The following is a 26741-nucleotide window of genomic DNA, read 5'->3' on the forward strand; positions in this document are numbered from 1 at the left end:
TCACCTTGCAATCAAATCGCAAGCTTTTTATACTCACAAAGGCAGCTGTTGAGCACATTGCTGTAGATTGGTTCTTGCCTTGATGAATTGTTTCATTTAGTTTGATATCATTAGGTGCACAGCATCTATATATGAACCTGTGCAGTAAAACATCTAAGGTTTGTACCCCTAAGGCTAATTTCTGCTGCTCTTATGACAGCCTTGAGACCTGTGAGTGCAGAGGACCTTAGAAAATTCAGATGCTTTCAGTTATGTGCCTATGCAAGTCTTTAATGATCTCATTTTATTTAAAAGGTAGTTTTTAATCCTAATGAACTCAAATCTGCCCCGATAAAATAAATGCAAACCCAAAATAACTTCGAATAAAACAAAAAATCTGAGCTTAGCCACCTATCAAGGAGGGCAGAATTTGGCCTGTTATCTTTCCCAAGTCCCATTTCAGCAGCAGGACACAATATTACCCGTCATTAACAGTGACAGTGCTGAACACTGACTGCTGTACATTCAAGGAACAGGTTCTTATATTTTAAACAACACGTAATTCTCCTTAAAACCTTCTTTTATTAAAAAGTTTTAAAAATAATATTAAATACATAAACAGCCATGTTAATTAGATTATATAGTTAATGTACATTGGAACTATGACTTATTGCAGAGTTACTGACCATGAAAGCACATTTTGATCATTCCAGTCTGTAATCCCCACTTAATCCATCCCCAGCCTGTCAATCAGTGCAATACAATCAGGATATTTATGATCGCATCAGACCAGAGATCTGGAAGAATTTAGCAACTTTGCAGAGCTGAATCCAGAAAAGAAGGAGGGGGAAAAAATGTTTCCACTGGCAAAATGAACCGTTGCCAGGAAAAACATTATTGTTGACTTGGCCCATGTAATTGAATTTTCTACTCAGAAGTAACTTACAAACCAGCAACTAGGAGAAATTATCAATACTGGGAACTCTCATAATAACAGAGCAGAGAGTTTTACCTGGCACAGCACTTTTTTATATCACGTTTTTCTTTTTTACTTTTCTCTCTTTTTTTAAATGTAGTGCTGTGGTTTTTTTCCCTTCTTAGCTTTTGCCATCATGAAATAATTCAAATCACTGGAGCAGAAGGAAAAAGCATCCCTTTCTCAGGCCCCCTGCCTCACTCCATCCACCACAGCCCCCGTTTCAGTCACTGAGCATCTCCCATCATGAGCTGTATCCCCGGGCACAGGGAAGATTTCTGGGTGTCGCTGGGGTGTCCAGTTCCGTGCCCAGGATGGGGAAACCTTCAGGATCCATATTGCTTTTAAACAATTGATTCATGTCTCAATATTTCTGAAAGAGATTTGAAACGTAACAGCAAAGATATACAGCAGTAGGGATAGCATAGTACAGGTCTGCAATAGAGGTTTAAGGATGGTCTCTTTTCAGGGGCTGGAATTGCTATCCTGAGGGTTATTTCATAGAACCATTACAAGAATCACAGGAAAAGATCTCTAAGATCACCAAACCCAACCCCGACCCACCCCACCATGCCCACTGCCCACGTCCCTCAGTGCAACATCCCCACGGTTCCTGAACACCTCCAGGGACAGTGAACCCACCACCTCCTGGGCAGCTGTGCCACTGCATCACCACACTTTCGGAGAAGTTTGTCCTAATATTCAATCTGAACCTCCCCTGGCACAGCTTCAGGCCGCCACCTCTCATCCTGTCACTTGCTACATGGGAGAAGAGACCAACATTTGGACACATCCCAGGGCATTGCCATGTTGCTTTGCTTTGACTATCCTTCCTTCCTTCCTTCCTTCCTTCCTTCCTTCCTTCCTTCCTTCCTTCCTTCCTTCCTTCCTTCCTTCCTTCCTTCCTTCCTTCCTTCCTTCCTTCCTTCCTTCCTTCCTTCCTTCCTTCCTTCCTTCCTTCCTTCCTTCCTTCCTTCCTTCCTTCCTTCCTTCCTTCCTTCCTTCCTTCCTTCCTTCCTTCCTTCCTTCCTTCCATGGAATCAAATGAAGAAACAGAAAATTTTAGAAAGAAAGATTTAAGATAATTGAGAAAGCAGCTGCCTAGGCACCTGCACTATTCAGTTTGGGGTGCAGGAAGATCAAAGGAGCTTTAGAAACAGTCTAGAAGTGTGCTCTCTCCATTAAAGAATAATGCTTGCATATCAGTCTATGATCCTGCCTCTCTCTGATGGGATGCAATAAATTATCTTTGTAATGGACATGTTATTCTCCTACGTTCAAACAATGGAAGAAACAGAGACAGGAGGATGAGCTGTCCTCCTCCTCGTGCCTGTACGTGGGGTATGTCTTCTGTTTAGACATACAAATCTGGGATTTGGTTGCTCAGAACAGCCTACAGCAACTTGATTCTGCACTGAGTACTGTGAAGCAACAGTGTTGTAAAGGCTTTTATCTCCTCTCTGATGAGCGTACACTGTGATCAAGGTCGATTAGTGCCTTTTCCCTCTAAGGCTGAATGAATATAAGCATATTTCACACTTGTCATTTGGTCATGATTTGGTCTCTTGCCTGGATGGCAAACGGCTGGATTCCTAAAAATGTTTCTTCTGCACACACCGATGATGGGATCTGTGCTGAGCTTGGGCAGGCAATCCTCTGCTGAACTTTCCAAGTTCCCATTGGCTTTTTAACAAACTCCCCATCTTTATGCTCTGGGCCATTGGAGCCTGTGCTCAAAGAACGGGTTTGCTGGGCTCTTGATGTTGACTCTTCCAAGGCACGTTTCTATCAGTTGCTACTTCATCGCCTGTCACTTAGAACAATCTAAGGAGATTCTCAATACCAGAAATGGGCACAAATTTCTTAGGTTCTTTAACTGTTTAAGAAAAACACAAAATAGAAAACAGCAGGATAATCAATAATCCCTATGGTTCACCAGGATCCATGTGATAAAGAGATCCAGACAACACCCTTTCCCTGCTCTGATAGCGACAAAGCCCTTGAAATGGAGCACTGTCATGGGATGAGTCTTCAGCCTGTAAAAGAAATGCCTTAGCAGCTAGCAGCATGATGCCATCATCCTGCTGACAGTGCTCTGTGTCACTGATACTGTCTGACACAGCTTCTGTTCAGCCATGGTTTGTTTTCATTAAGCCATTATCCAAACTACCCCTTTCTAGGATGTCTTCCTCTATTTCTTTACAGGTGCTAGGGCACCTCTTTAACTGTATAAGTCAAAGCTGCATGGAGGGTCTTCAATTTTAATCGAGCATTAAAAAGAAAAACATCAGTTGCCAGCAGCTCTGGACCCTGTGCTGCCTGTAGTCCAACATGGCTGCTGCCTTTAGAACACAAAACATGTCAGTTGTAGTTTGTTTCTATCACAGTAATGTGGTTGTATATATGCCACTTTCCCAGGAATGTAAATGCTTCGTTAGTTCTGTCCCTGTCCTGAAAAATCTAATATGGCACAAATAAAGTGCGGTAAATGGCTTCATGGAAAGCAGATGTGAGTGGAAGCCTAGACTCCTACCAAGGCTTTAGGGGACTTCAAAGACTGAAAGAAAGAGCTGAACAAAATATTCAACTGTGCCAAATTTTCACTGTTCTTGATGAAAGAGCAAAAGTGAGGAGGGGAAAAAAAAAAAAGAATCTGGCTCCTTGTTTTAATTTTCTAGTAGCCTAAGGCAAGACTTTTTGAAGGAATAAATTACAAGCAAGCAGGGAGAGAGACTGAATGGAGCAACTGACTGCTAGCCCTGAACAAAGGGCATTCTTGGAAGGATCTGGCTTTAGAGAACCTCGAAGTTGTCAGCTCGGTTATCAGGAGGCAGTCCCCCTCCCTGCTGCTTTTGAGCAATGCCACATCTCCGTGTGAGCCGACTGCATGCAAATCCCATCCCTGCGCGGCAGTCCTGAATGCTTGGAAAGTGTCCTCTGCTGAAGCGTTTTGTAGGGCAGCCAAGGGGAGAATGCTTTGAAAGCTTGGCACCAGATGGGAACGCGACATAAATGATTGCAAGCTTTAAAGTTGTTTTCCAGAGCAAGGCATTTGGGCTGGACTTGGAAATGGTGTAGAATATAAATGATGGCATTCAAAAGGCTAAAACATGCCAACTCTTAAGAAGGAGAAAAAAAGATAATTAATTCCTGTTGTTTTGGGTGTCATGTAGTATATAAGGATGAAAAAAACACACACAGAACAATCAGATTCTTTCTTTCTCAGATTCTGTGTGGGAGCAAAGGTTGTGGCTTAACAAAAGCTGGTAAGAAAATGGAGGGAAATATAATAGAAATGGAGCTACATTGCTTGTGTCCATTTTTTTGTGTTGCAGTCTTCAAAGCCTTGCTTCACCGCAGATCTCCTCTACCTCAATCCCTTCCAAACTGTCCCTGTAGGTTCCATCCAGGGTGAAGATATGACTGGCACAGCTTCACGGTAGGTTCTGTCTGAAAAATGAATCTGTTACAGAGGTTCCTCTGGTGTTCAGCACCCAACATCTGGAGGATGTGGCTCAGTGGGTACCAGTGGTCTCCTTGCCCCTGCGCAGGACCGGAGCTTGATCATAAATGCCAGACCATCCTGGTATGGGCACAAAGTTCTCAGTGGTCCCTGCATGGGGAACCCCTTTACCATGGCTGCTCCTTAGGCACAGGGCTGCCTTTCACCTTCCAGACCCAGCATCCTACCTGGAAGAATCTGATCATTTCTTCTGTAGTCCCAAACACAGGGAAACCCTTTCTGGGAAGGAGATGCCAGGCAGTGCCAGACCTCAGTTCCCAAAATCACAACATTTCTGTACTACCTGCGATAAACAGTGTCCTCCCCACTCCAGCTTCCTCATTCTTCCCTCTCCACCTCCTAAAGGCAGATAATTTTTCAGCGGTGTTAACCCCCTCTTAGTTGCACAATACAAAGCGTAATTCATGCAGATGCTTATTGTGACTGAATATGACAATGAGATAATGGTTTGCAGAAACCCTTCTGCAGATGGACACGCGGTTGTAAATTAGCTGCAGGACCTCAAGACAGATTTACCAAACACAATTGTGCTGCCGCGTCTGAAAATAATTATGTTTGCTTGAGTTTGGGCCAGGCTGCTTAAAGATCCCCCGCAGTGCAATGAGCTGTTGGTGACTTGACCTGTGCTTTTAGGTGCAATTCTGGATTTTTTCTAAACGTCAATGGCATTTTTCACGGTGGTTATGTAGCACGGTGAGGGGGGAACAGAAAAGAAAACAGGGCAGCAGAAATGAGCAGAGGTAAAGAAGAAGGAAAACCCAGTAGGTGCCAACAGCGTCGCTGATTTCCCACTCGTTTCCCTGCAGTAGCCCAAATACCAGGCTGTATTTGTTCGCTGCTGAAGCCTTCGACCTCAGCCTGCCCTTCTCTCCCCCAGAGTTGACAGTAAGTGAAGAAATGCTGAATTCATTCATCTGCCCGAGATGCCTTTGAAGTCCACCACTAAAAGCTCTATTGTTTTATTAGCTGTTAATGCGGCACGGGGGAATTGCGCTGCGCACAGCGGAGCTGGGGTGCGGGGGGAGCCTTTCCTGGTAATTTGTCACTCTTCAGAAGTGTGACACGCTCTGCTCTGCAGGCACGCCGGGAAGCTGAGCGCAGGGCTGAGGCTGGAGCTGCTCCGTGCAGAGCTCCACTGCAGCCAGTGGGATCTCTGGAGCTGAGGAACTGGTGCAGCTGAGGGCTCACCTCCATAGCCTCTGTTGGAGCCCGTGCTGGCCAAGGCCACTGGATTACTGGATTGTGGATTGTGGACAAGGCTGGTGCAGGCTGTGAGGTTGATTCTCAGTGGGGAAATGGGGGCAGAAATGGAAGAGGTGGCAGCTGGAGCCCAGGAGTGGCTGCAGATGGTGGGGTCAGGGGTACATTGCCTCTTCCTACATTAAGGTGGTTTGCTAATGAGTGCTTGAAGGCAGTCCACCTAAATCCCTCTGCTGCCCTTTCCCTGTTGTGCTGCTCCTTTCTGGGGCTGCACAGTGAGCGGAGCTGCGGCGTGCTGCTGCCTTCTGCAGGCTCCTGAGCACCTTCAGCACTTGTCATGGGCTAGGGAGATAAGCTGCAGGCTTCGAGAGGTGCTGCAATGCCTCTGCTCATTAGCACGACTTCCCAGCCAAGTTCAAGATGTGCTGGGAGTCTGCTGAGCTGCAAGGCAAGGCCATTCCCACACATGCATCTTGTGCAGCAAAATGGTCAGCGGTCAACAGTAATTGAAGAACCATTGCCTTCTCTTGGCTTTCATCTCTTTGCATCTCACCTCTCACCTGGGTTGAGGGAGCTGCCTGGTGTGTACAGGCACACTCTGCAGCTACAGGCTGGCTCGTTACTGCAGTCATAAGGTGAATACTGAGACCTTTACCAGTGCTTTGAGTGACTGCCTAACTATGCTGCAAGATATTCTTTTTACCATGAGGCTCATGAGGTGGACGTTAAGATGATTTCTTTTTGTGATTTAGAGCTGCTGCTGTTTGTTGGAAATGAGTCTCCCAGCATTTTCCCATGGCAGAGAGGGGAAGGGTCACGAGGAGCTTGTTCACTAACATCCATAGCACGGTGTGTGCAATCGATTTGGTTTGCTGTGCCCCCACCTCTGGGCTCAGGCAGAGGCAGGCAGGGTGGTGGTGGAGCAGAAGGGGACAAGGGCTTATCAATAAAGAGGTCAGAATTCATTTTTAGGAGGGTCACATAAAACTCAGTGCTTTACAGAGCAACCATGCAGCAGTAGAAAATAGCTCCCACTCCAAGGCCCAGATCTGGCAAGGTTTGTTTATGTGTTGTGCACTAAGCGTCCCTCGCTGAACTGAAGCCATTGGGTTTGGAATGCGTATCTGCATTGAAGCATTTAAGATTTATTGTTGCTCTTCTCAGTTTGGCTGAGAGGTATTCTTGTGAGGTGGGAGTTATAGAACTGAACCCAGTACATAGCACAGGTTAAGCTGCTCCTGAATGGTTTAAAAGTTGGTGGCCTTTGTAGGTTTTCTCCTAGAGATACTTTGGTGTTCTTATCAATGTCTTTGCAACAAATCTGGTCCAAATATTTGTAAACAGCGGAAGGAAGGAAGGAAGGAAGGAAGGAAGGAAGGAAGGAAGGAAGGAAGGAAGGAAGGAAGGAAGGAAGGAAGGAAGGAAGGAAGGAAGGAAGGAAGGAAGGAAGGAAGGAAGGAAGGAAGGAAGGAAGGAAGGAAGGAAGGAAGGAAGGAAGGAAGGAAGGAAGGAAGGAAGGAAGGAAGGAAGGAAGGAAGGAAGGAAGGAAGGAAGGAAGGAAGGAAGGAAGGAAAGGCCCAATGTTTACATGGGAATTTGGGGGTCGACATGTTCCTACACTCCCCAGTTGCCCAACAGGGAAGATACTCTTCTATGTGGAACAAATCCCTGCAGGCAGCACTCATACACAATTCAGATGGCCCTGGGGGGTTTCTGGCTCATTATCAGGGCAAGTCCAGGTCCCTGCTCCCTATCAGTGGGGGATTTGCTCCCCAGCAGCCCCAGCTCAGAGCCCTCAAGCCATGAACCGGAGCCTCTCCACAGCAGCTCATTATATTGCTTCCTCACCACTTGTTGTCCAGAAGTTTGAGAGACATTTGAACCCAATCCCAAATTTCCCTGCTATAATGCTTGGAAAATGCATTTAAAGGAGGCATTTACTCAAAATGCTACTCTACAGAAATGGTTCTTTCATCATGTTCCCATTAACCTTAGATTGCTTTTAAGCACTTTCTCTTCCGTGGGAATGAAGCTGAGGAATATTTCCAGCTACTCCAAAAATTTTATTTCAGCTCATGGGAATTAGTCAAACCCAGGCTATCAAATAGAATCCAAACCTGGCTGGCTCTTTGTCTTCCGAAAACGCTCTCAGCTCCATTGTTATGTCTCTGAATTCTGAGCCCTTCTGAGCCTAGCTGAGCATAAAGTAAGGATTTGGGGAACCTCTTCAGCACTTATCGGGCCAGCAGGGATCCTGCTCCCAGGGTGCTGCATTGTGCTGTTCCCCCTACGGGACAAGGCCCTAAAGCTGGATAAGGAGGGGATGTGGGATCCATGCCATCTGTTGGGGGCATTCATGAAGGATGCGTGCTGCATATTGCATATCCCTCCTGGGCAGGGGAAGCTCGCTGCCAAACCCCTGTCTGATAGCAGCACGGTTCTCCCAGCTCCAGTGGGAATTGTCACAAGTTGAAGCCAAGCAGGGGCTTTTCCATCTCCAGATCCTCGCAAACGCCTGAAGCTGTCACAGCCATCCGTGTTTCCAGATGGGTAAAATTCCAGGGGGCGATGATGGATTTGATGCATCTCAGATGATGACAGCGGAGGTGCTGACTCCCCCTTTAATTCCTTCCCTTAACAGACAAGGTCCCTGAACCTGACCCACACCGCCGACATGTGCAGTGCTTGTTTCTCTTTGCAGCCTGTCTGCTTGGCTCTGCTTCCTCCCCCTGCTCCCAGCTCCCCACTTCTTTCCTGCGGGAAAGATTAGGAAGGATAGGAAGTCATCTGTGCAGAAGGCACCCCTGGCCAAAGTAAATACAGGTCACAAGATTAGGCTTCATCAGAACTTTAAGCCTGGCCCAAGCTAAACAAATGAGCTGTCATGGTCTGGTAAAAGATCCAGTATGAGCAAACTGGCATGACTGTGAAAATGGTAAAGCAGCTAATAGGTTTTGCAATATGGAAGTTTTAAGTTTTGTTTTTAATGCCGCATTCCTGAGAGTCAAGTCTTGCACCAAGCTTCAAATGCCAGTAATTCTGTGTGCTGGCCGCACTTGCTACCAGGAAAACACCTCCCAAAGCACAGCAACAGCCACAGAACTGCCTGGGGAGGCTGCTCCCTCCCACAGACCCTTCCAGCAGGGGGATGACTGGGATGGGGAAAAGCACCCATCTGAGCTCCAGCCCTGGGCTCTTTGCTGTTGTTGCTGTGAACCTGAAGCTCTCCATGAATTAGGGGGGAAGCTCTCCATGAATGGGAGAAAAAAGCACACAAAGTGAAACCAACAGCCCTCGAGCAATTCAGACATCTAACTCTTTGATGCCTGTGTATCTACATAAAAACCACCAATGCTGTGATGGCAATGGGCACTACAGGGATCCAAAAAAAAAAAAAGGCAATCTAAATGGGAAATGTTGTAATCTCCATTTGCACTAACAGAAATACTTGCAGTGAGTAGAACCTGTGCACATAGGCCTCAGTCATTTCTCTGCAGTGCAGCCTTGGGCACATGAATTTCCCCTGGAGCATTTTTGGCCCTGACTCCTGCATGGCAGGGCCACTTGTGGAGGGCTGGTGCTGTAACATGCACTGAGCTGCAGAAATCTGCTGCACTGAGCTACGTTCAGTACTCACTAGTCATAACCATTGCAAGAAAAAAAGCAACAAGCATTAAATGTCTTGATGGAACAAAAGCCAGGCTTTTAATTTTGTTTTAATGTAGTTGACAAAGCTTCAGCATAGAGCCAAGCCAATCTCCTGTAAGTGTGCAAAGGCTGAGACAATTTAAAAACCAAAATATTTATCCCAATAGAGACCTTGCAGCTTATCAGGTAACTGCAGACCGTGTTTAGGCCATTTTTAACTGGGCATTAAAAGTCTTTTTGACACATGCTTTATTCCCCTACAATAGACCCTAACAGCCCCTCCGAGGCCTTCTACAGCCTTATGTGTAAAATGTAATGGGGATTGGTTTAAAGAGTGGAATTTGACCCGAGAGAGAGGTGAGTATTTGGGGACTACTTAGTCCTCAGTAGTACTTGGGGACTCTTTAGTTTGTGGGGCACTTTATTAGTCATTAGTGCTTGGGGGTGCTGTGCTGTACTCGTTAGCATGCAGCACGGGCTGTCTGGTGGCTTTCTCCATTTAAAAATCTCTGTGGTGTGGCACAACTTGTAGACCTTCCTCCTCCTCCAGGAAGGAGCTGCAGGACCAGGGGCTGCTCAGGGCAGTCAGGGCATCCCCAGAGGTGTTGGCAGCAGAAAAGAACAAATCCTGTTGGACACCAACATGACGCTGTGGTGCATGGGAGCCTCTGTGTTTGTACAACTGAGTGCACACAGACAGGAGAGTGAAGCACACCTGCAGGGGAACCACTCGTGCTGGGGGATGACTATGTCACTCCAGGTACCAATGTGGACTGGGAAATCCTCCCTTCAGCCCTGGCCTTCTACAGAGGGTAGTGCCATGCTGCTGGCAGACCACCTGTGATTTGCAGCATCTGGGCAAAGAAACCACCAAAAATCTTAGAATAGTGGAATCATTAGGGCTGGAAAAGACCTCTAAGCTCACCAGGTCCAGCCAACAACCCATCACCAGCACTGCCCACTGAGCTATGTGCCCAAGTGCTTCCTCTACTTGTTTGATGAACACTGCCTTCCTGGGCAGACTGTGCCAATGCATCACCAGTCTGAGAAGAAATGTTTCCTGGTACCCAACCTGAGCCTCCCGTGGTGCAGCTTGAGGCCATCACCTCTGGTCCTATCACCGTTACCTGGGAGCAGGGGCTGACCCCCACCTCGCCACAACTCTTTTCAGAGCACTGTAGGAAACAAACAGGGTGGCTCAGGCTGGTGGCAGTTTTTCTCACTTTCACTTTTCCCATTAGCTTAAATGATTCCCAGACTTGTGAACTCAGCAAACAGGGATCGAGTTTTCTCCAGCAGGCAAGGTTTACTCCAGGTCTGGAATAGTGCCCGAGCTTCCCAGCGGTCAGGAAAAAACTTGTGGGGAACAGATGAGCGGCTCCTTTCGTATTTTCCATCCATCGGGAAAAGCTGCATCTGAAAAAATAATAGCTGAACTGGAAAATAAAATTAGACAAGTCTGAAAGAATATGGAAACCATCTCTGACCTGGTATTGGAAAAGAGTCTCAAGTATTAGAAAGGAGAGAAGCTGAGAGAGGGAATGGACAAGTTTTGGCCTCTACTGGGAATATGGAAGGAATTATTTCATTCCTTTTCCCCATCTATTTGTTCCCTCTATGGCACTCTGTGTGGCTTGCCCTCTGTCTCTGTCATAAATATGTGGCAGAGACAAGTTTTTCAGCGGTCCCCACCAAGCCATCTGTTTTGCATCTGTGGTTATGCATATGTAAATATTATTATTAATAGTAGCAGAAGCAATCATAATGACAGCAGGAATAGAAACACTATTAATAGTGCGAGCGCTGACGCTGGTGTTTGCGCTGCTGCTGGCGGCCGAGCTGCGTGCCGGGACGGCTCTGCGTCTGGGGAGGACCAGGAGGAGGATGCTGCCATATGGAGCCACCGGTGGGCACAGCCACAGCTGTGTCACGATGGGGCTGTGCTGCCATGATTCCCTGCAGACCCTCACCAAGGACCTTCCTGAGGGAAATGGCTGCTGACCGCCACCAGCTCCGTGCTGTTCCTGCTCCTCTAATGAGGGGAGAAGGATTCACAGTGGGGGGAGCACATCCCAGCAGCTCCGAAGCACCTGGACACAGCTGGAAGAGCTGCATGGAAAAGGTAATTGCATCATTTCTGCTTATTCAGGGGCTGATTGGGTCCCATTCAGGTTGGGGCATAGAACTGTTTTCTGCACAGCCCAGTGCTGTACCCCGGGTCTGACTCCCAGCCCAAAGAAACTCATCCCTGTGAGGACTGTGGGATTTTGGGGTGTGCAGCCTGTGCTGGGAGAGGCACAAGCCAATGAACCACAGCTCAGCACACTGTTTTCCTTCCAGATTCTCCCTGGATCGAGGCAGTACCTTTGTTCTAATGGGAGGAACGTTATTTTGTTCAGCTCCGGTTGTTTTGCTGAATCTGTAGCACATTACACAGCCCAACTTCTGGTTTGTATTTTTTCCAGTTATCGTGTTTCATGCATTCTGGCCCCTCTCATCCAGCCCTGCATCCCCCCAAGCAGACAGAGTGGGATGTGGGCCCTGAGCTCACTGCCCTCAGGTGCACAGAGCACTGAGGGATGCTGCTGCCCTGCATTCCCTGCTCAGACACCCGCATCCCATTACCATGGCCAGGAGCAGGGCTCTGGGGCAGTGCTGCTGCCGCTCACACTTCACATCATCAAGTTTCTGAAATCCGGCTGGAACCCACCATTTTTGGAATGGGAACAACCCATTTTTGGCCATGGCAGATCGCAGAAGCACAGACAAGGGTGGGGGCAGCTGCCATTGTTTTTGTAGAAGCCCACTCTTTGGCAGAGCACAGTAGCTTCTCCCAAACCTCCTGCAGCAGTGTTGTGCTGAATGCCCCTGTGCCCATCTGCCTGCAGGAGCTGGGGCAGATGGAGTCCTCCCCTCTCTTGGATGTCTTCATCCACAGGCTTTTAAAACACAAGAAAACTGCCTGTGAACTTCAGGAATGCATTCCTCCACTTGCTCTATCTGCCCTCCTGTAATGACAACAACTTCCCAGGGTGCAAAGACACCTTTGGGTAAATTCAGGATATGCTTCTGGCTGTATCCCAGATGCCTTCAGCTGCTCAGCAGTGTCATTCCCCTTATGTTGGCCAGTCTGAGAGTGGCTTCCATGTGAGCAGGTTGACTCATGAGGTGCACAGCTCTGAGTCCTCTTTCATAATCTCACAGTCAGTGGAATCACCAATCCTCACCCATACGCTGCGTTTATTTGAGGTTTGCTCTGCTCAGCAGCACAGCCCCTGTCCTCATTGCCCACAGAGCAGTGGGTGCCCCATTCCTGGCGGTGTGCAAGGCCAGGCTGCACGGGGTCCTGGGCAGCTTGAGCCAGCAGGGTGCAGCCAGCCCACAGCAGGGGGATGGAGCTCCATGATCTTTAAGATCCCTTCCAACCCAATCACTCTGTGTTTCTCTGACTTTGAGGAGCAAGTGGTGTCTGTGGGTGGGCTGGCAGATCAGCACTATTCCTCAGCAGCTCCTCCGAGGGCAGGGAAGCCCCTTTCCCATCCGTCCTCACACTGGATGGGCGCCTGCATCATTTCAGCACAGCTTGGTGCTCACGCAATGCGCCCACCTCACAAAAGAGGCACCTCATGGCACAGGCATCTGTCACTGAAACCTGTCTGCACGAACGGCCGTCTGCACCACCGGGGGGAAAGAAAGGCATGACAGCACAATTAGTGAGAGCAAATGAAAGGTCGTTTGAAGAGGAGGAGGGAGGAAAGGGGAGAGCTGCATAAATCCCTGGTGGGGTTTTGGGCTTGACATCAAAACCCCTTAACAGTGTATTACTTCAGCCCCCAATGTGGACAGATGTTGAGCTGTGGCTCAAAGGAAGTCAGAAATCTTTCCTTAGAAAAAATTTGGCTAGGAAACTAAAGAAAATATTGTGAAAGAAAAGGAAATAAAAGCTCACTAAAGGAGATTTATCACTGCCCCAAGCATTTCTGTATCCTCCAGTCTTATGAGGTCTCAGCCTCAGGGGAGGGAAGAGGAGAAGGTGGGCTGCTGCTGCTCTAATGGGCCGCTCATTTAGAGCAGGCACATTTTTGTCCAGTTTAGTGATGGAAGAGGCTCACCCAGCCCAGAGGCTCCTCCAGCCCACCCTGAGCTCTCACCCAGCAGCCTCTGCACCAGCCCGCAGCCCTCCATGGCACATCCATCTCACGTGGCCTGCCCCTCTGGCACTGCCCTGGCTCTCGCTGGGTGTAGATGACACTACATGTGGTAGTGATGCCTCCCAGGTCTCTTCCTGAACTGCAACCACCATCCCGAGGTCTGCACCAGGTGTGCAAGGTTTGGATGCTGCCATATGTTTGTGTTTGTCTACACTTCAAGCTCCTCAACCACATTTTTTGCCCACTCAATTTTGCCACATTCTTCTGGTAAAACATTTCCGAAAAGAGCTTGGTATTACCCACAAACCTGGAGGTTTTGATGTCCATTCCCTTTCCAATGCCACAAATGATGATGCCGAACAAAACCAGACCCAAGGATCCTTTGGGAAACTCTATTGCTGAAAAGGAAGCCCTCCTTTGTCCTCAAAAAATGTCCATTAAACCCAGCACAGGAGCCTGCAGCTCTCATCAATGTTTTGATCCATGGGAATGAGGATCTCCCACTCACCCCAGCACTGAAGACCCCCACAAAGTGCCTGAGCTCCTCATCCTCCCCTGTCCTCCCAGGTCCCCTGCATTTACCTCTGCCATTAAACGATCTTCCCATCCAGGTTCTTGGCTTCGGTTAATGCATTCCCTGCACTGAGATCCCCATTCCCTTTTTTAGCTCTTTTAATTTTCTGTCTACACTTTACTTGCTGTGTTTGATGGTTTTTCCTGTTCTCCTCATGTGGGAAACCTTTCCACTTTTTAAATGCTGACCTTCTCCCCGTGAAACCTCCTTAACCTTCCCAGTGAGGCGGGCAGCATGTTTTTTAGGACCTCTTAGTTCTCTTTGAGCCGTGGCACATGTTTTACTTGGGCTTTAATAGAGTATTTTTTAATCGCCGCCAGACTGCTCGCAGGCTCCTTGCTCTCTGTCTGCTCTTTCAAGCTCTGTTGTTGCTATTGACTTATCACCTTATTTTTTCATAGTTCCTTTTCTTGAAATTGCAGAGCCGCTCGCTGGGTTTATTTGCTGTGCTCCCTCCCGCTCCAGCACTAAATCGGCAGTGCTGTGGTTACCAGCAGGGAGCAGCCCTCCCACGAACACCTTGTGAACAGGTCCTGTGCGCAGCCCCTGCCCAGACCCAGAGCAGCAGCTTCCAGCACTGCTGGATCCCAGAGCCTCGTTACTGTATCCAAAAGTACTTTTCCCAATGGATCCCTGAGCAAACCCATGTGCAGATAGCTGGAATCTCCCACTATTACCACTTGACCTGAATTTCAGCTCTCTAATCTCATTTCATGTTTTCTGATCGCTGCACTTATCCCAGTCAGGGTCAGTAACACAGGCCTTACTCTATCTACATTGTTGGAATCTGGGATCTATCATCTCAAGAGCTCTGTACTGACACCCACTGACTGTTCAGTGGGCAGCTCATAGAATCATGGAAGCATTCAGGTTGGAAAGGACCCTTAGAGGTCAGCTGGTCCAGCTCCCCTGCAACGAACAGGAACATCTACACCTCGATCAGGGCGCTCAGGTCATCAACATCCCTGTTACGCTGCAGCAATTAGAAAACCTGCCATCATTTTATGCTGGGATAGATTTGGGAACGCCTCTCAGTTTTACCTTGGCTTTGTGGCTGAATTGTGTTCCCGTGGGTCTGCCGGCAGCACCTGTGACGGTCCCACCTTTTTGACTGCAGCTGCCCCACAGATTTCCCTGCTGGTCTCACTGTGCATTGGCCGCATCCCCCAGAGGGGCGCAGGCCTGAATTTCTGCACCCTCTCACTTCCCTCCCGCTTCTCATTCGAGCACTCCCGTGCTTTTGCCGCTTCCAGTGCCGCCAGCATTGCGACCGAGCGGCAGCTTCGGGTCCGCTTCCCAGCTGCGAGCATCCCCGCACGCCGAGGCTCCGGCAGCAGCCGGCTGTGCAGGCAATGCCGCTCGGCCCGGCCCGGCTCGTTCCGCGGGTTCGGGATGGCCCCTGGCGGCGGCGGGCCGCGCTGCAGCGGCGGCAGTGGGAGCCCGGAGCTGCCGGCACGGCCCGCTGCAGCTCCAAGGGCAGCGCTGCCTCTGGCTCCCGATAAACCGGGGTTATCGCTGATAGAGCTCGGTATCCGTGGGGTTTTGAATGCAGTAAGAGGAAGAGAGCGTGTGTTTTATGTTTTGCAGGTATCCCTGTGTGCCTTGCGGTGACAGCACACTCCATGCACGGGGACTTCAGAAGCACCAAGGCCACTGCATGATGTTCCACTGAGCCCCTGTGGCTGGCTGCAGAGGCCAAGGACTGAATTACAGCTGAGGGCAGAGGGTCATCTTCCAGCGCCACGGTGAGTTCTCTTTGAGGCAGTTTGGGAGATACAACCATGTGGCACTGGACAGCCTAAGACACATCCTGTGCGTCACCACTGTGCCAACTGCCCAGCACAGTGGTTGCTGGTCCCCAAGGAGATACATTTTCAGGGGAGCATGCTAAGCTTTGGGATGTGGTTCCCAAGGGGTTCGGAAGAGGCAGAGCTGGCTGGTCAGCAGGATGGAGGCACCTGGCCAGCAAGGTGCCACTTCTCTCACAAGCTTTTGGGAGTGAGTGGGGTAATGTATATGTGTCAGGAGGAGAAGTGACAGGCCCTAGAAGATGTATCAAGGAATGTACAATTGTAGGAGATGGAAAAATTGTACAAGGTATCAGAATATTGCAGTATTTTGTACATGCAAACCTTGGTTGTGAATGCAGAGCATTCTCTGTGCATAGAAGAGAGCATCGTAATATTCACAGTGTGCTTCTATGTGTCTAGAGGCAGTGACCACGTGAGACGAGGTGGGTGAGCTGCTGGGGCTGTGGGGTGTTTAGCTGCATCAGCCCCTTCTCAGAGTGCAGGCTTCTGCACAGACATTATAAAGGGTGGTGGCACGAATGTATGCTGCTGAGTGCCTGATGCATTTCCCCTGCAATCCTGACCCCTCTGGAAAGCACCAAGTACTTCAAAGCAGTGGAATGTAATATATCTTGCTTGGAAATGAACGGCATGGGTGGAAAGTGGTGTCAGCAAAAGTTGTGTTTTATTCCTGCATACAAAACCATTCATCTCTTAAATGATAGCAGACACAAAGCGTGGACAATAAAAGATGCCAGAGGAAGGACACGCTCCCTGCATGGGACCAGAGACTCTCCAAGGATACAAGGGACGGCCGTGAGCGTGTCCCAAGATCTAAGGCACTGCAGGGAGAGCCATCTCTGCAAGAAGCAATGTCCCCAGGTCAGTTCCCCTCTGCAGGACGACACTGCAGTCCCACTGTCAGGCACTGTTGGCACGCTCCACTCTCTGGTACTGCCCATGTGCACAGCTAGCTCCTCTTGCACGCCGCTGCTTGCAGCTGTTTCCTTCCCGCAGCCTGGGGGCAATGCTGGGGGTCAGCTGGGGGTGCAGCTGCTCACACCAGGCTGAGACAAGCCTGGACTCAGAGCCACTCCTCCCAGCCACCTCCTTACCACGGCTGCACAACCTCCCTCAGTCTTACACTGAAAGATGTCTCTTCCCCATAGGAGAAAGAGGAGTCCAGGATCCCAGAGGAAAGGACCAGAGCGTTGTTCCCTCCTGCAGTCTGGCCCTGCCTATCCCATGCTCTGTCCTGCTCTCCCCTGGCCCACAAGCCTTGCTTTCAGCCCTTTTCCACCCAGCACCACTAGCAGCCTCCAGCAGCACAGCGCTGCTTCCACAGCCCAGCTGTGCCTCTCTGATGTTCTCAATAGCACTGACCAGGCTGGGACTGCCCAGTGCCATGGACCTTGGGTACTGCTGGTGAGAAACACCCAAAGACAGGGTGGCACAATAGCACACATACCATTTCCTGGAGAACTGCTGGTCTATCTCCTCTAAGGACTGTCCTTTTGTTTCCGGAACAAAAAAATAAATGAATATAACAGCCATCACTCCCATCAGCCCATAGAGAAGAAACATCCATGAGAAACCAATGGCATCTGCAGAAAGATTCAAATGAAGGGTCTGTCAAAGGGAAGTCATATCCTGGGATAAGAATGAAGCTGGTGGCTTACTGTGGGGTGGTCACTGTCAAGAGCCCTTCCAAGGGCAGGGAAATCCCCTTGTCTGCTAGGAGAAGAACTGGGGAGCAGTGAGGGAGGACTCACAGCCGCCTTTCCAGCAGCACCACAGAAGGAAGGTAAAAGTGTGTGAACTTCAGCATCCAGCAGTGCCAACTGAATCCCTCAAATGACAGTTCTGCCAGCAAGAAACATTGCAAAGCTACTGGTATGAAAGCTGCAAACTCATGGTTTTCTGACAGCCCAGTGTTGTGGTACAGCCCTATGCACGAAGGATGGTTTTTACAAAACAGGTGATGGAAGGGTCCAGAAAAGTATCAATGGTGCTTGTTTGCTCTCAGAGGCAGCAGGGTCACAGTCAGGACCCCAGGTTTCAGCACCACTTACTCTCCCATCAGCTCGTGGCAGCCACCTGCACTAAGCCACCTGTGGGATGTGGAGGGATGGGGATGGACACTTACCAATGAGATCCAGGAAGGAGAGGCTGATCAGTAAATTGGCTGCCCAGTTAAAGCTGTTGCAGAAGGCAAAGGCTCTTCCTCGTATTCTAGCTGGGTAGATCTCACTGAGGACCAGCCAGGTCACTGCACAGATTAGAGGATAGAAAAAAGTTGTATGGTTTAAGAAATGTATTTGGGAAATGGGGAAGGAAGATTTCAGCAAGGTTTTTGACACTCTGGCTTCACCCAGCACCCACTGCTGCTGGTCACTGATTTCAGAGCCAGGTCACCCCAGAGCACTCTGAAGCTCCCATGTCAGCACTGTGTGGAGGATGAGATAGCAATGGGCAGGTCCAGTGTGCAGAAAGTAGAGTGGGTAATTGGCCACTGAGCAGATAGGGGGAAAATGACATATCTGCCATCAGGACACGCTCTGTGTAAAGAATGGAGAAAGAGAGATTGTTGCATTTGGGCGAAAATCAGAGCTGAAAGCAGTATGCAACTTAGAGCAATCTTTCCTATCCTAGGGTTATTTTGCTTGAAATGATTTATGGAGTCACTGCCAAACTCATGGGACTTGCTGTGCACTGATGTTTTTCCTTTGGTTAGATACTGTTCTCTCCCATCAATGCATTTAAAACAACAAGTGCCGGAAAACACTAGAACTCACGTGGAAGCAAGAACTAATCTCCATTCTCATCTGATGCAAAATGATTTCAGAAAAAGACCAACTGATACCAAGAAACTTTCTAGGAGATTCTACTTCCAGCTCTGCTGCTCTTTCTGGAGAAGGCCCTCTGTGTTCCTCCTCACAGGGTGCTGTGAGCATTAGGCAGTGCTCATGGGATGCTCTGATTTTGCAAAGAGCAGGAAAAAGAGAACATTACAAGGGTAGTGATAGCATGGAAGAGAAGGCGATTATGATGCTGTCCCAGCCACACAGCAGACAGAGCTGCAAGACCAGGAAATGATTCAGTAGGCTGACAAGGATAAATTTCCAGTTTCCAGACACTCAGCTGCCTGGTAAAGCCGATGCATAATGAATGTTTCAAGCAGACTATAAAGATCAGCCCCAGTTTTATTCTCTGGGTTAGTTGCAAGGATATATAAACACCATACTTACTTGGTCCAAATCCAATTGAGAAAGCGCTCACAAAAGCCATCATGCTCAGCAGCGTAATCCAATTTAAAACCATATGTTCTGTCAGGGGAGCGCTGCCGAAAGGAGGGTCTGTGCTCTCCACTGTCTCCTTGTCGGACTGCCCTGCCAAGCCCATTTTCTGAGTGTGGGAAGAACGAGTAACAACCTCATTGCTCCGAGCACTGGCAAGAGCTTTTGTAAGGCTTTTGGTAGCAGCAGAACCGAGGCCTGCCTGCCCGTTGCCTTCTCCTAAGCCTGGTGGGATGTGGGAGGACGAGGGTACCAGGGGGTGCTGGGGGAGGCTGTGGGACACATTGGGGTCTGCAGCGGCTGTGCAGTCCCTGGCCATGGCCAGTGGAGTGATGCAGCTGGTGAGGCCGATGGTGGTGACGGAGATGGCCATCACCACACCGCCAGCCAGGAGCAGTGCTCTGCGGCCAGCTTTGTCTGCAAAGGCCATCGCCACCAGTGTGGCCACCACCTTGATTGCCCCCAGCCCGACAGAGGCCAGGATGGCAGAGGAGTTGCTCTGGAATCCCACAGAGTGGAAGATTTTGGAGGCATAGCCCAGCACGTTGGGCTGCCCAGTGAACTGCTGGAAGAGCACCAGGCCCAGCCCCACCAGAGTTCGTCTACTCATGTTGTCTCTGGTCCTGAAAAGATCAAGAAATGAGTAGTGCTTCTCCTTATAGGGCTCCCGCTTTGCTGCCTCTCTGTCCTCAGCAGTCTGCAATTGAATGAGACCCTTCTGGCAGTCCGAGTCCCAGATGTTTAGTTTAACAGGGTTCACTGGGAGAAAGAGGATGCTGAGGAACTGCATGGCTGCTGGGGCCATGGCCAGCCCAAACATGTACCTCCATCCCTCCTGCGTATCTGCAAAGGCGTAATTCAGTGCGTAGGACAACAGGATGCCTACAGTGATGCCCGCTTCATACAGAGACACCAGCAGCCCTCGCTGATGTGCAGCCACCATTTCGGAGACATAGATGCAGCAGGCCATGGATGAGACAGAGATGGCAAAGCCCACCGTCATGCGTCCAATGAGCAGCCCAATGAACGACCTGGTCAGTGTGAGAATTAGGCTGCCAAATAACAGGACCACATTGCTGACCAGAATCGCCCTCCTCCGTCCATGGCGGTCAATGAGGATTCCTCCGACCAGAGAGGCAAGGAGGGCTCCAACCAGGAGGGAGCTCACAAGAGCCTCCTGCTTGAAGCAGCCAAGGCTGAAGTCTACCTGCAGCTGCAGCAGTGCTCCAGAGATGATCCCCAGCTCGTATCCAAATATCAGCCCGCCCAGAAGAGAGACTGTTGCAGACAACAGGAGGACCAGCAGTGCACGACCTGGAAAACAAGTAAGCAAAGTGAGGTTCAGTTTTCTGGCTCTAGCAGAAAGCTATCAGCACACACAGTCTGCAAAAAGCTCTTCCAGGACACCCAAAGTTTTCTATCTGCAAAGCTACAATAAGGAATTTCTCCCCTCATGTGCAAAGGCATGTGCATACACTCTTACTATTCACCAGCCCTGCACACATTGCCATGGAATGCAGTGACACTTTTTTGGGTTCAGAACTATGAAGATAGGGCTGTGTTAACAGCTTTGTTGCTAAGACTTGTATTTAAGTCTCGGACAGTGGTTTGCTTCTCTGGTGTTGTACATGCGACCCTCTGAGTTCTCTATTTCTTGGTTCTAGTTACTAGAACTGTCCAGGGCAGGGAATGCAGCTTCTACTTGCTCTGCATTAACGTTATAAAGTTTCAGTCCATGATTTACAGCTTAGAACACCTATAGGACAAGAAGCACTCCTCACCAGCAGGGAATTCCACAGGTCACTCACTGGGACAGAACTGCCCTGGCCTACTCCCATTCTTACAGGTTATTCTTATTTATCCTCCAATTTCATACTTAATTCATCCTTCAAGCTCTGCACAATTCTTGTTTCTGAACAGTACAGTGCCACTGCCCAGTGCCCCCCATGCAATGCATTTTTCCCCTGAGCTCACCCAAGAAGGCCCTGCTCTTTGCCAAGCAGTCCCTGGACATCCTACATTCACCCACAGAAGCTGTTGCTTCTGAACTTTACTTTTATTGTCATTGAGCATTTATCACAGAAATACAAAGTTACTGAACAACCTGAGGATCCACAGGGGATGGCACTATACTTAAGGCTTTGTGAACCACCATCTTCTTTTCCATTCCCCTGCCTGAGCCCAGGCAAAGAGAGAAATGGTTGGCCAAGTTGGTAAGTTGTTAACAACATTTCATCTCTTTTCCTTCCTCTGTGTCTTTCAGATAATTCATGAATGGCAGCAACCAAGGCAGAAGTTTTCCCTTTAACATCTCCTCATCAGTGAAGCAGTATTCTAGAGGTAGGGCTCTATTTATTATGTGATTATGTGGCCAGAAGAACTACCCCAGTGTGCAGATTCCCTCAGAACTGCAGCCCAAAAACAACTCCAGGCTCTCATATCTCACTAAAAATAAAATCTTCAGACCTCAGGACTGCAAGGTAAAGAGCAGGAATGCAAAGCCTGCAGTGAGACCTGATGAATGCCACATGCACTTCAACCTAAGTTGAAAATTTAAGGAAATTAAAAAAAAAAAAAAAAAAGATTTTTTGGTAAAGAAAATAGCAGCATTAACTACTTCACTGCTTGGCAATTTAGTGGGAGATTGATGGCTGCTCTTCACAGCTCAGGGAGGAACAAATGCTGGGATGAGGCAGGGGGAGGTAGGGACTCTTTGTCAAACTTTGCTAAGGTGGTGATGGGGATTTAAATTATATTTCTTGTTGTGTAATAGCGAAACAACAGAGAGAAAGCCTTCTGCTGCCAGGAGCACAACCCTCAGCTCCTGCCTGGCCCCTAAGTTCTATGTCTGCCCTGAGCATGAGCGAGTGAATTTGGGCAGCTTTGGTGGAGTCGAGAGAAACCAAAAGAGTAAGGGAAAAAATCTGACTTGTAGGAAATAAATAAGGGTGAATGATTAATGTAGATGAAAGTGCTGCTCACAAGAGTTTTTCTCCTATCAAATCTTGCACTCCTGGCATTACTTTGTGGCATGGCCCTGATTTCTTCACCTCTCCTTCTCCGGGGCTCGGTGCACACGATCCCCAACCAGGCAAACTTTCTCAGTCTGATCCAGGTCTGCAGGATGTCTTCACAACCCTGTTGTCTGCCCCAAACAAAAGGAACGATTCCTTGACCTTGCCTTTCTCATACAGCTGAGCATGCAACTTTCCTAAGTATTTCAGCTTACTTAAAATAAGAAAAACCAGCAGCACAAGCAAACCAAACCAAACCCAAAGCGACCAACCCGCCCCAAACAACCCTACAAAAACAAGGTGCTTGCTGCACACACATCTCATCCTGCAGAGAGGATGAAAGGGCAAACATGTGCGAGCCGTGAGTCACATTGCTCAGCATGGCAGGGGGGAGTGCACACAGAGCCCCTGCTGCCATGGGGATCCTGGGGCACAAGCAGTGACAGTGACCTCTTTCTCCCCACCCAGTTTTGAAGGCACAGGTAGGGTACATTGACGTGCAAGTTTGTGCTGTTATACACTGGTTTCCAGCACGTAATACTATCTGTATTCACACATTGGCTTTGTTTAATTAGAAATATTCACTACTTCAGCAAACCGTGTGTGGAAAGAATGTGGACACATCCACCAGCCCATGGAAAACTTCCCTCACTACTGCCTATGGGCTTTTTCCCCCCTCACAAGCTGTGTTTAATAGGAAGTGTCTCTATTCAGCACACAGTCACAGCCAATGATAAAGGTTATTTCTCTGGGATGGCCATGTTTGTATTGGTATTTGTTCCATATGCCTCTGTTTCCTTTGCGTTCCTTATGGCCCTGCAGCCCCCCGCCAGTCCCTCCCGCTATGCTGTGTGACTACCTGCCCTGTTTGCATTGCTCCTTGTACACATATCACATAGATTACCAGAAAAAATATTTGCTCAGTGAGAACAGAAGTCTTTGCATGAAGTGGGCAAGCCACTCGTTCCAAGCCACCAGCTTGCTTGGACCCATTCAGCCTGCTGTAAATACCAGCGCTGATTCAATCAGACGCCGCTGCTAACTCAGTGGGCAGGCCACGAACGCTGGTCGGGATCCAACTTTGTACGGTCTGCTCTGAAGCCGTCGAGGTATCCGGGGTTCAGAGCTCGTTAGGACAGAAAGTTCGGCGGGTGCCGCACGGGGCCGGGCCGGGCGATGCCCTGCGCTGCAGGACGGGGCGGTGCGCGGTGCCGGGCTGAGCCCGAGCCGCCCCCGGAGCGCCGCGGTCGCAGCGGTGCGGCGCCGGCCCGGCCGCACTGCGATGCCCGTGGACGCTCTCCGTCGCCCCGCCGCCGCACGGCCTCCTCCACCCCGCCAGCGCTCCCGGCACGGCTTTAGGGGCCGTGTCACAGGAAACCGGGGCTGGAAGCGCTAAAAAGGAGACGGGAAACTTGGGCGGGAGAGAGAGAGAGAGAGGGAGGGAGAGGCAGCCCGAGCCTTCGGGAGAAGTCTCAAAGCTGAGAACTTCCCCTCCTCCCGGGGCACGGCCGCCGCTCGCCGCGGGGCCCTCCGCCCGCCGCCCCCTCCCCAGCGCAGCCCCGGACCACTCACCCATGGCGCGGCGGCCGAGCCCCGGGCGCTCCGCGGCGGCGGCGGGCGCGGAGCGGGGCGGAGCGGAGCGGGGTCCGGCGGCCGGAGCGGAGCCGAGCAGCGCCACGTCGCTCCTGCCCTGCCCCCGGCCGGGCCTCGGGGAGGACCGGGGGGTCCCGGCGCGGCCGTTAAGCTCCTTCTCCCTGGTCGGTGCGGCTGGGGATCTTTTACCGAAGCGAGCTGCTTGCGGGTGTTGCTGAGCGGTCTAAAACCGGGACACGGCGCTGTCCCGGTCCCGCTGTCCCGTTCTCGGTCGCGCTGCAGCAGGAGCAGGGATCTCATGTCCCCGCTCTGCCTGCAGAGCTTTGCTCCTCCGCACTAGAAGGCCTTTAGACAGCCCTCGGGAGATGGGGATTTTGATAAGAGTTTTTAGGTTTCTGGGTTGGAAAGCCAAAGAAAGGCTGCTAGGAAAGGATGGGCCATTTCGAAGCAAAAAAGAGCAGCACGGCTGACTTTGAACTCTTACCTTTCTCTTCTGTTGAAAAGAAAGGCTGCGTTTCCTGAGGTTGTCTCCTTCCAGCAGCATGGTGCTCCATTAGGCAAAATGTTCTGGTGTTCAACTTTCCTTGCAATTAACGTCCTCTTTCTGCTCAGTGGAACAGAACCCTTCCTGCTGCATGCAAGGCACTGGGACTTGTGCTTGGAGGCAGGGTTTGTTTTCTAAATCTGAGGCTAAATCCATATAACACAAATTGCAGTTTGTAAAATGAGGACTTTACAAAGCTTTATACGCCTAGAAGAGTGAAACTCTTTAACGCAATGGAAACATTCTCCCTTGGTGCTGTTCATACAAACCATAGTCACTGGGCGTGTTGTGATGTGGTGAAGTATGTGTGTGTGCTGTGATGTGCATGCAACGCTCATAAGCCTGCTGTCACCTAATGAGCGTGGGGAGCAGAGCAGGGCAATGTGCTGTCAGGACTCTGAGACCTCACGGAGTCACGCAGCAGCGACTGTGCTGGAGGATGAGTGGGAATGGCCACAAGCCTGTGTTGTGAGCTGGTTTGTGACCGCAGGGAACGATTTGTTTCGTCACACGGTTCTAATGCCACTGGCACGCTGTGAGCCAAAGCTTTTTGCACAGTACCAGCTCAGCTGCATCAGCCATCACTGCACCTGTGGATGCAGTGCAGGCACAGCCCTCTGACACAGCCAGAAGCAAACAGGTCAGGTAAGGAGTGAAAAACATGTGGTGTCGTTAAAAGAGCTTTAACAGTGGTCATTCCACATACTAACTTCATGAGGAATTTAGAAAAACATTTTAGGAATTTTTGTTCTACGTTGTGGAGGGACTGCATGCCATGTCTCTGCCCTGGAAACCCACAGTACTCTTTTTTTTCATGGTTTTGAGATGCGTGAGATGGGCCATACTGGATCATGTCACCCCGGTCTGTCAGTATGGGCAGCAGTTGATCAAAGGCTCAGCTCTCGTTTCTTCTCAAAGCCATAGTGAATATTAAAAGCGTTTCAAATCATCTGCGTTTATAAAGAAATGCTTCCCATTCATATACTCTAATTGCAGTGGGAATACAGTGTGCAGAAATACCTCATCTGCAATGGTGTGTCTCGTGCAGTCTGACAGCTGCATGGGGATCATACAGTCGGTGAAGAATGGCTTCAAACACAAACACCAGCCTCCAGAAAACAGCGGTGTTCACAGAAGAGACTCCACAATGAGATTTGCAATTCCTATTAAAGTAGCTTAAATAGCTCTGAAATCGTGGCCAGCTCTCACAATACTCAAATGGAGACCTGCAGTTTTCTCTCTTCCCGCAGACCCTGCGGTCCTCAGCATCCACTGGGTTAACACATCCATGATCTACAACCTGCCTGAACAACTGCTGCATGTTTAACTGCAACTCCTCCAATGAACTCAGCGTGAGAAGGAAGAAATTACATTTTCTCCTTGGTCACTCAGCATTTGTTTATCTGCCAGCATAAAGCCACCCCTGACATTTTCTGGAGGCTTCCTGTTCTCTGGCAGGGCAATAAACATTACTAGCAAAGGCAGCAGGGAGGTGAGGTCCTGGGGAGCACAGCAGAGCTTTATGGTATGTTTGCAAAAGGCGGCCAAAAAGATTACATCAGTATGTGCAGAAATCCAGCTGCAGCATCGGCACTGTGCGTGGCTGTGGGTTATGATGCTCTGAAACCACACCATGAAAAACTGCTGTGATGTATAGCGAGGATAACTTTGGAAAAAATCTTTCCTTGTGGGTTTTAAAATACCGTGCTTCTCATTGTAACACTTGGAGTTCGTGGGCATTGAGGGCCTGCTGAGGGCTGCTGCTTTGGTTCTGGAGCTGTGTGTGAGGGGCTGGGAGGGGTTGGATCCAGGGGGCTCAGCACGCCCTTGGCCACACGGCAGCTCCTGCCTCATGTTTCCAGCTTTGCTCTCTGCTGAGATGCTCTCCTCCTCATCTTGAGGTTGTGTGTCTTGGCAGTGCCATTTCTCCATCTGATCCTTATCATGCTCTTGGCTGCTGGACGTCAGGGCAGCGAGGGTGCATTCTTGCTTTGCAGCTGAATAACAAAACACCCAGCCTGAGTCACAAGTATGTGCCTGATGTGCCTGGTGCTGCTGACAGCAGCCTGCATTGGGTGCCACAGCCAGGTGTCTGCAGCCTGCTTTGCTTGGCTCTGATCGCTGGAACTCCCTGTGCCTGAGGGCAGCAGCAGCAGAGAAAGCCCTCACGATCACAATGAAAATAGCAGTGCAAGAGGAGAGAGAATCCTGACCTGGTGCAGAACCTCTCCTTAACCCCAGCATGGGAGAAGGCTGGTGCGATTGCCAACGTGATGAATGGAGGGCATCTCACAGGTTGTGTCCGTGTCTGTTGGGGCTGTGCAGGAGCTATTAGCTAAAACATGCCCACAGTGCCAAGAAAACCTCTTGTTCCTTTGGCTGTTTGTGGCATTGGCAAACTGTAAATACGGAGTGCAGTGACACATCTGCTTCCTTGGCCCAGCAGGCGGGAT

At 49.7% G+C, this 26741-nt stretch overlaps 1 protein-coding gene and 1 long non-coding RNA gene across 4 annotated transcripts; one reads left to right on the forward strand and one right to left on the reverse strand.

Annotated features, from left to right (window-relative positions):
- The first annotated feature begins 11141 nt into the window (after nucleotides 1-11141).
- On the forward strand, nucleotides 11142-22891 carry LOC125701087 (uncharacterized). Its single transcript, XR_007380143.1, has 4 exons — nucleotides 11142-11448; nucleotides 15639-15796; nucleotides 16567-16723; nucleotides 21401-22891. It is a non-coding gene; the product is annotated as an uncharacterized LOC125701087 (long non-coding RNA).
- SLC2A10 (solute carrier family 2 member 10) lies at nucleotides 16588-26643 on the reverse strand. 3 transcript variants are annotated; one of them, XM_048962609.1, is made up of 5 exons: nucleotides 24229-26643; nucleotides 19090-20451; nucleotides 17988-18110; nucleotides 17310-17445; nucleotides 16588-16701 (listed from the first exon to the last, which is right to left on the reverse strand). In XM_048962609.1, coding segments are annotated over exons 1-5 (1692 nt in total). In that variant the 5' UTR covers nucleotides 24299-26643; the 3' UTR covers nucleotides 16588-16700. The 3 variants fall into 3 exon arrangements, with proteins under 3 accessions (XP_048818566.1, XP_048818563.1, XP_048818564.1); XM_048962606.1 differs by lacking the exon at nucleotides 16588-16701 and adding an exon at nucleotides 16717-16859 and having other exon boundaries at nucleotides 24229-26641; XM_048962607.1 differs by lacking the exons at nucleotides 16588-16701; nucleotides 24229-26643 and adding exons at nucleotides 16717-16859; nucleotides 23724-23794.
- Between the last annotated feature and the right edge of the window lie 98 nt (nucleotides 26644-26741).

This window comes from Lagopus muta, chromosome 16 (genome assembly GCF_023343835.1).
Source record: "Lagopus muta isolate bLagMut1 chromosome 16, bLagMut1 primary, whole genome shotgun sequence".
Taxonomy (NCBI): Eukaryota; Metazoa; Chordata; class Aves; order Galliformes; family Phasianidae; genus Lagopus; species Lagopus muta.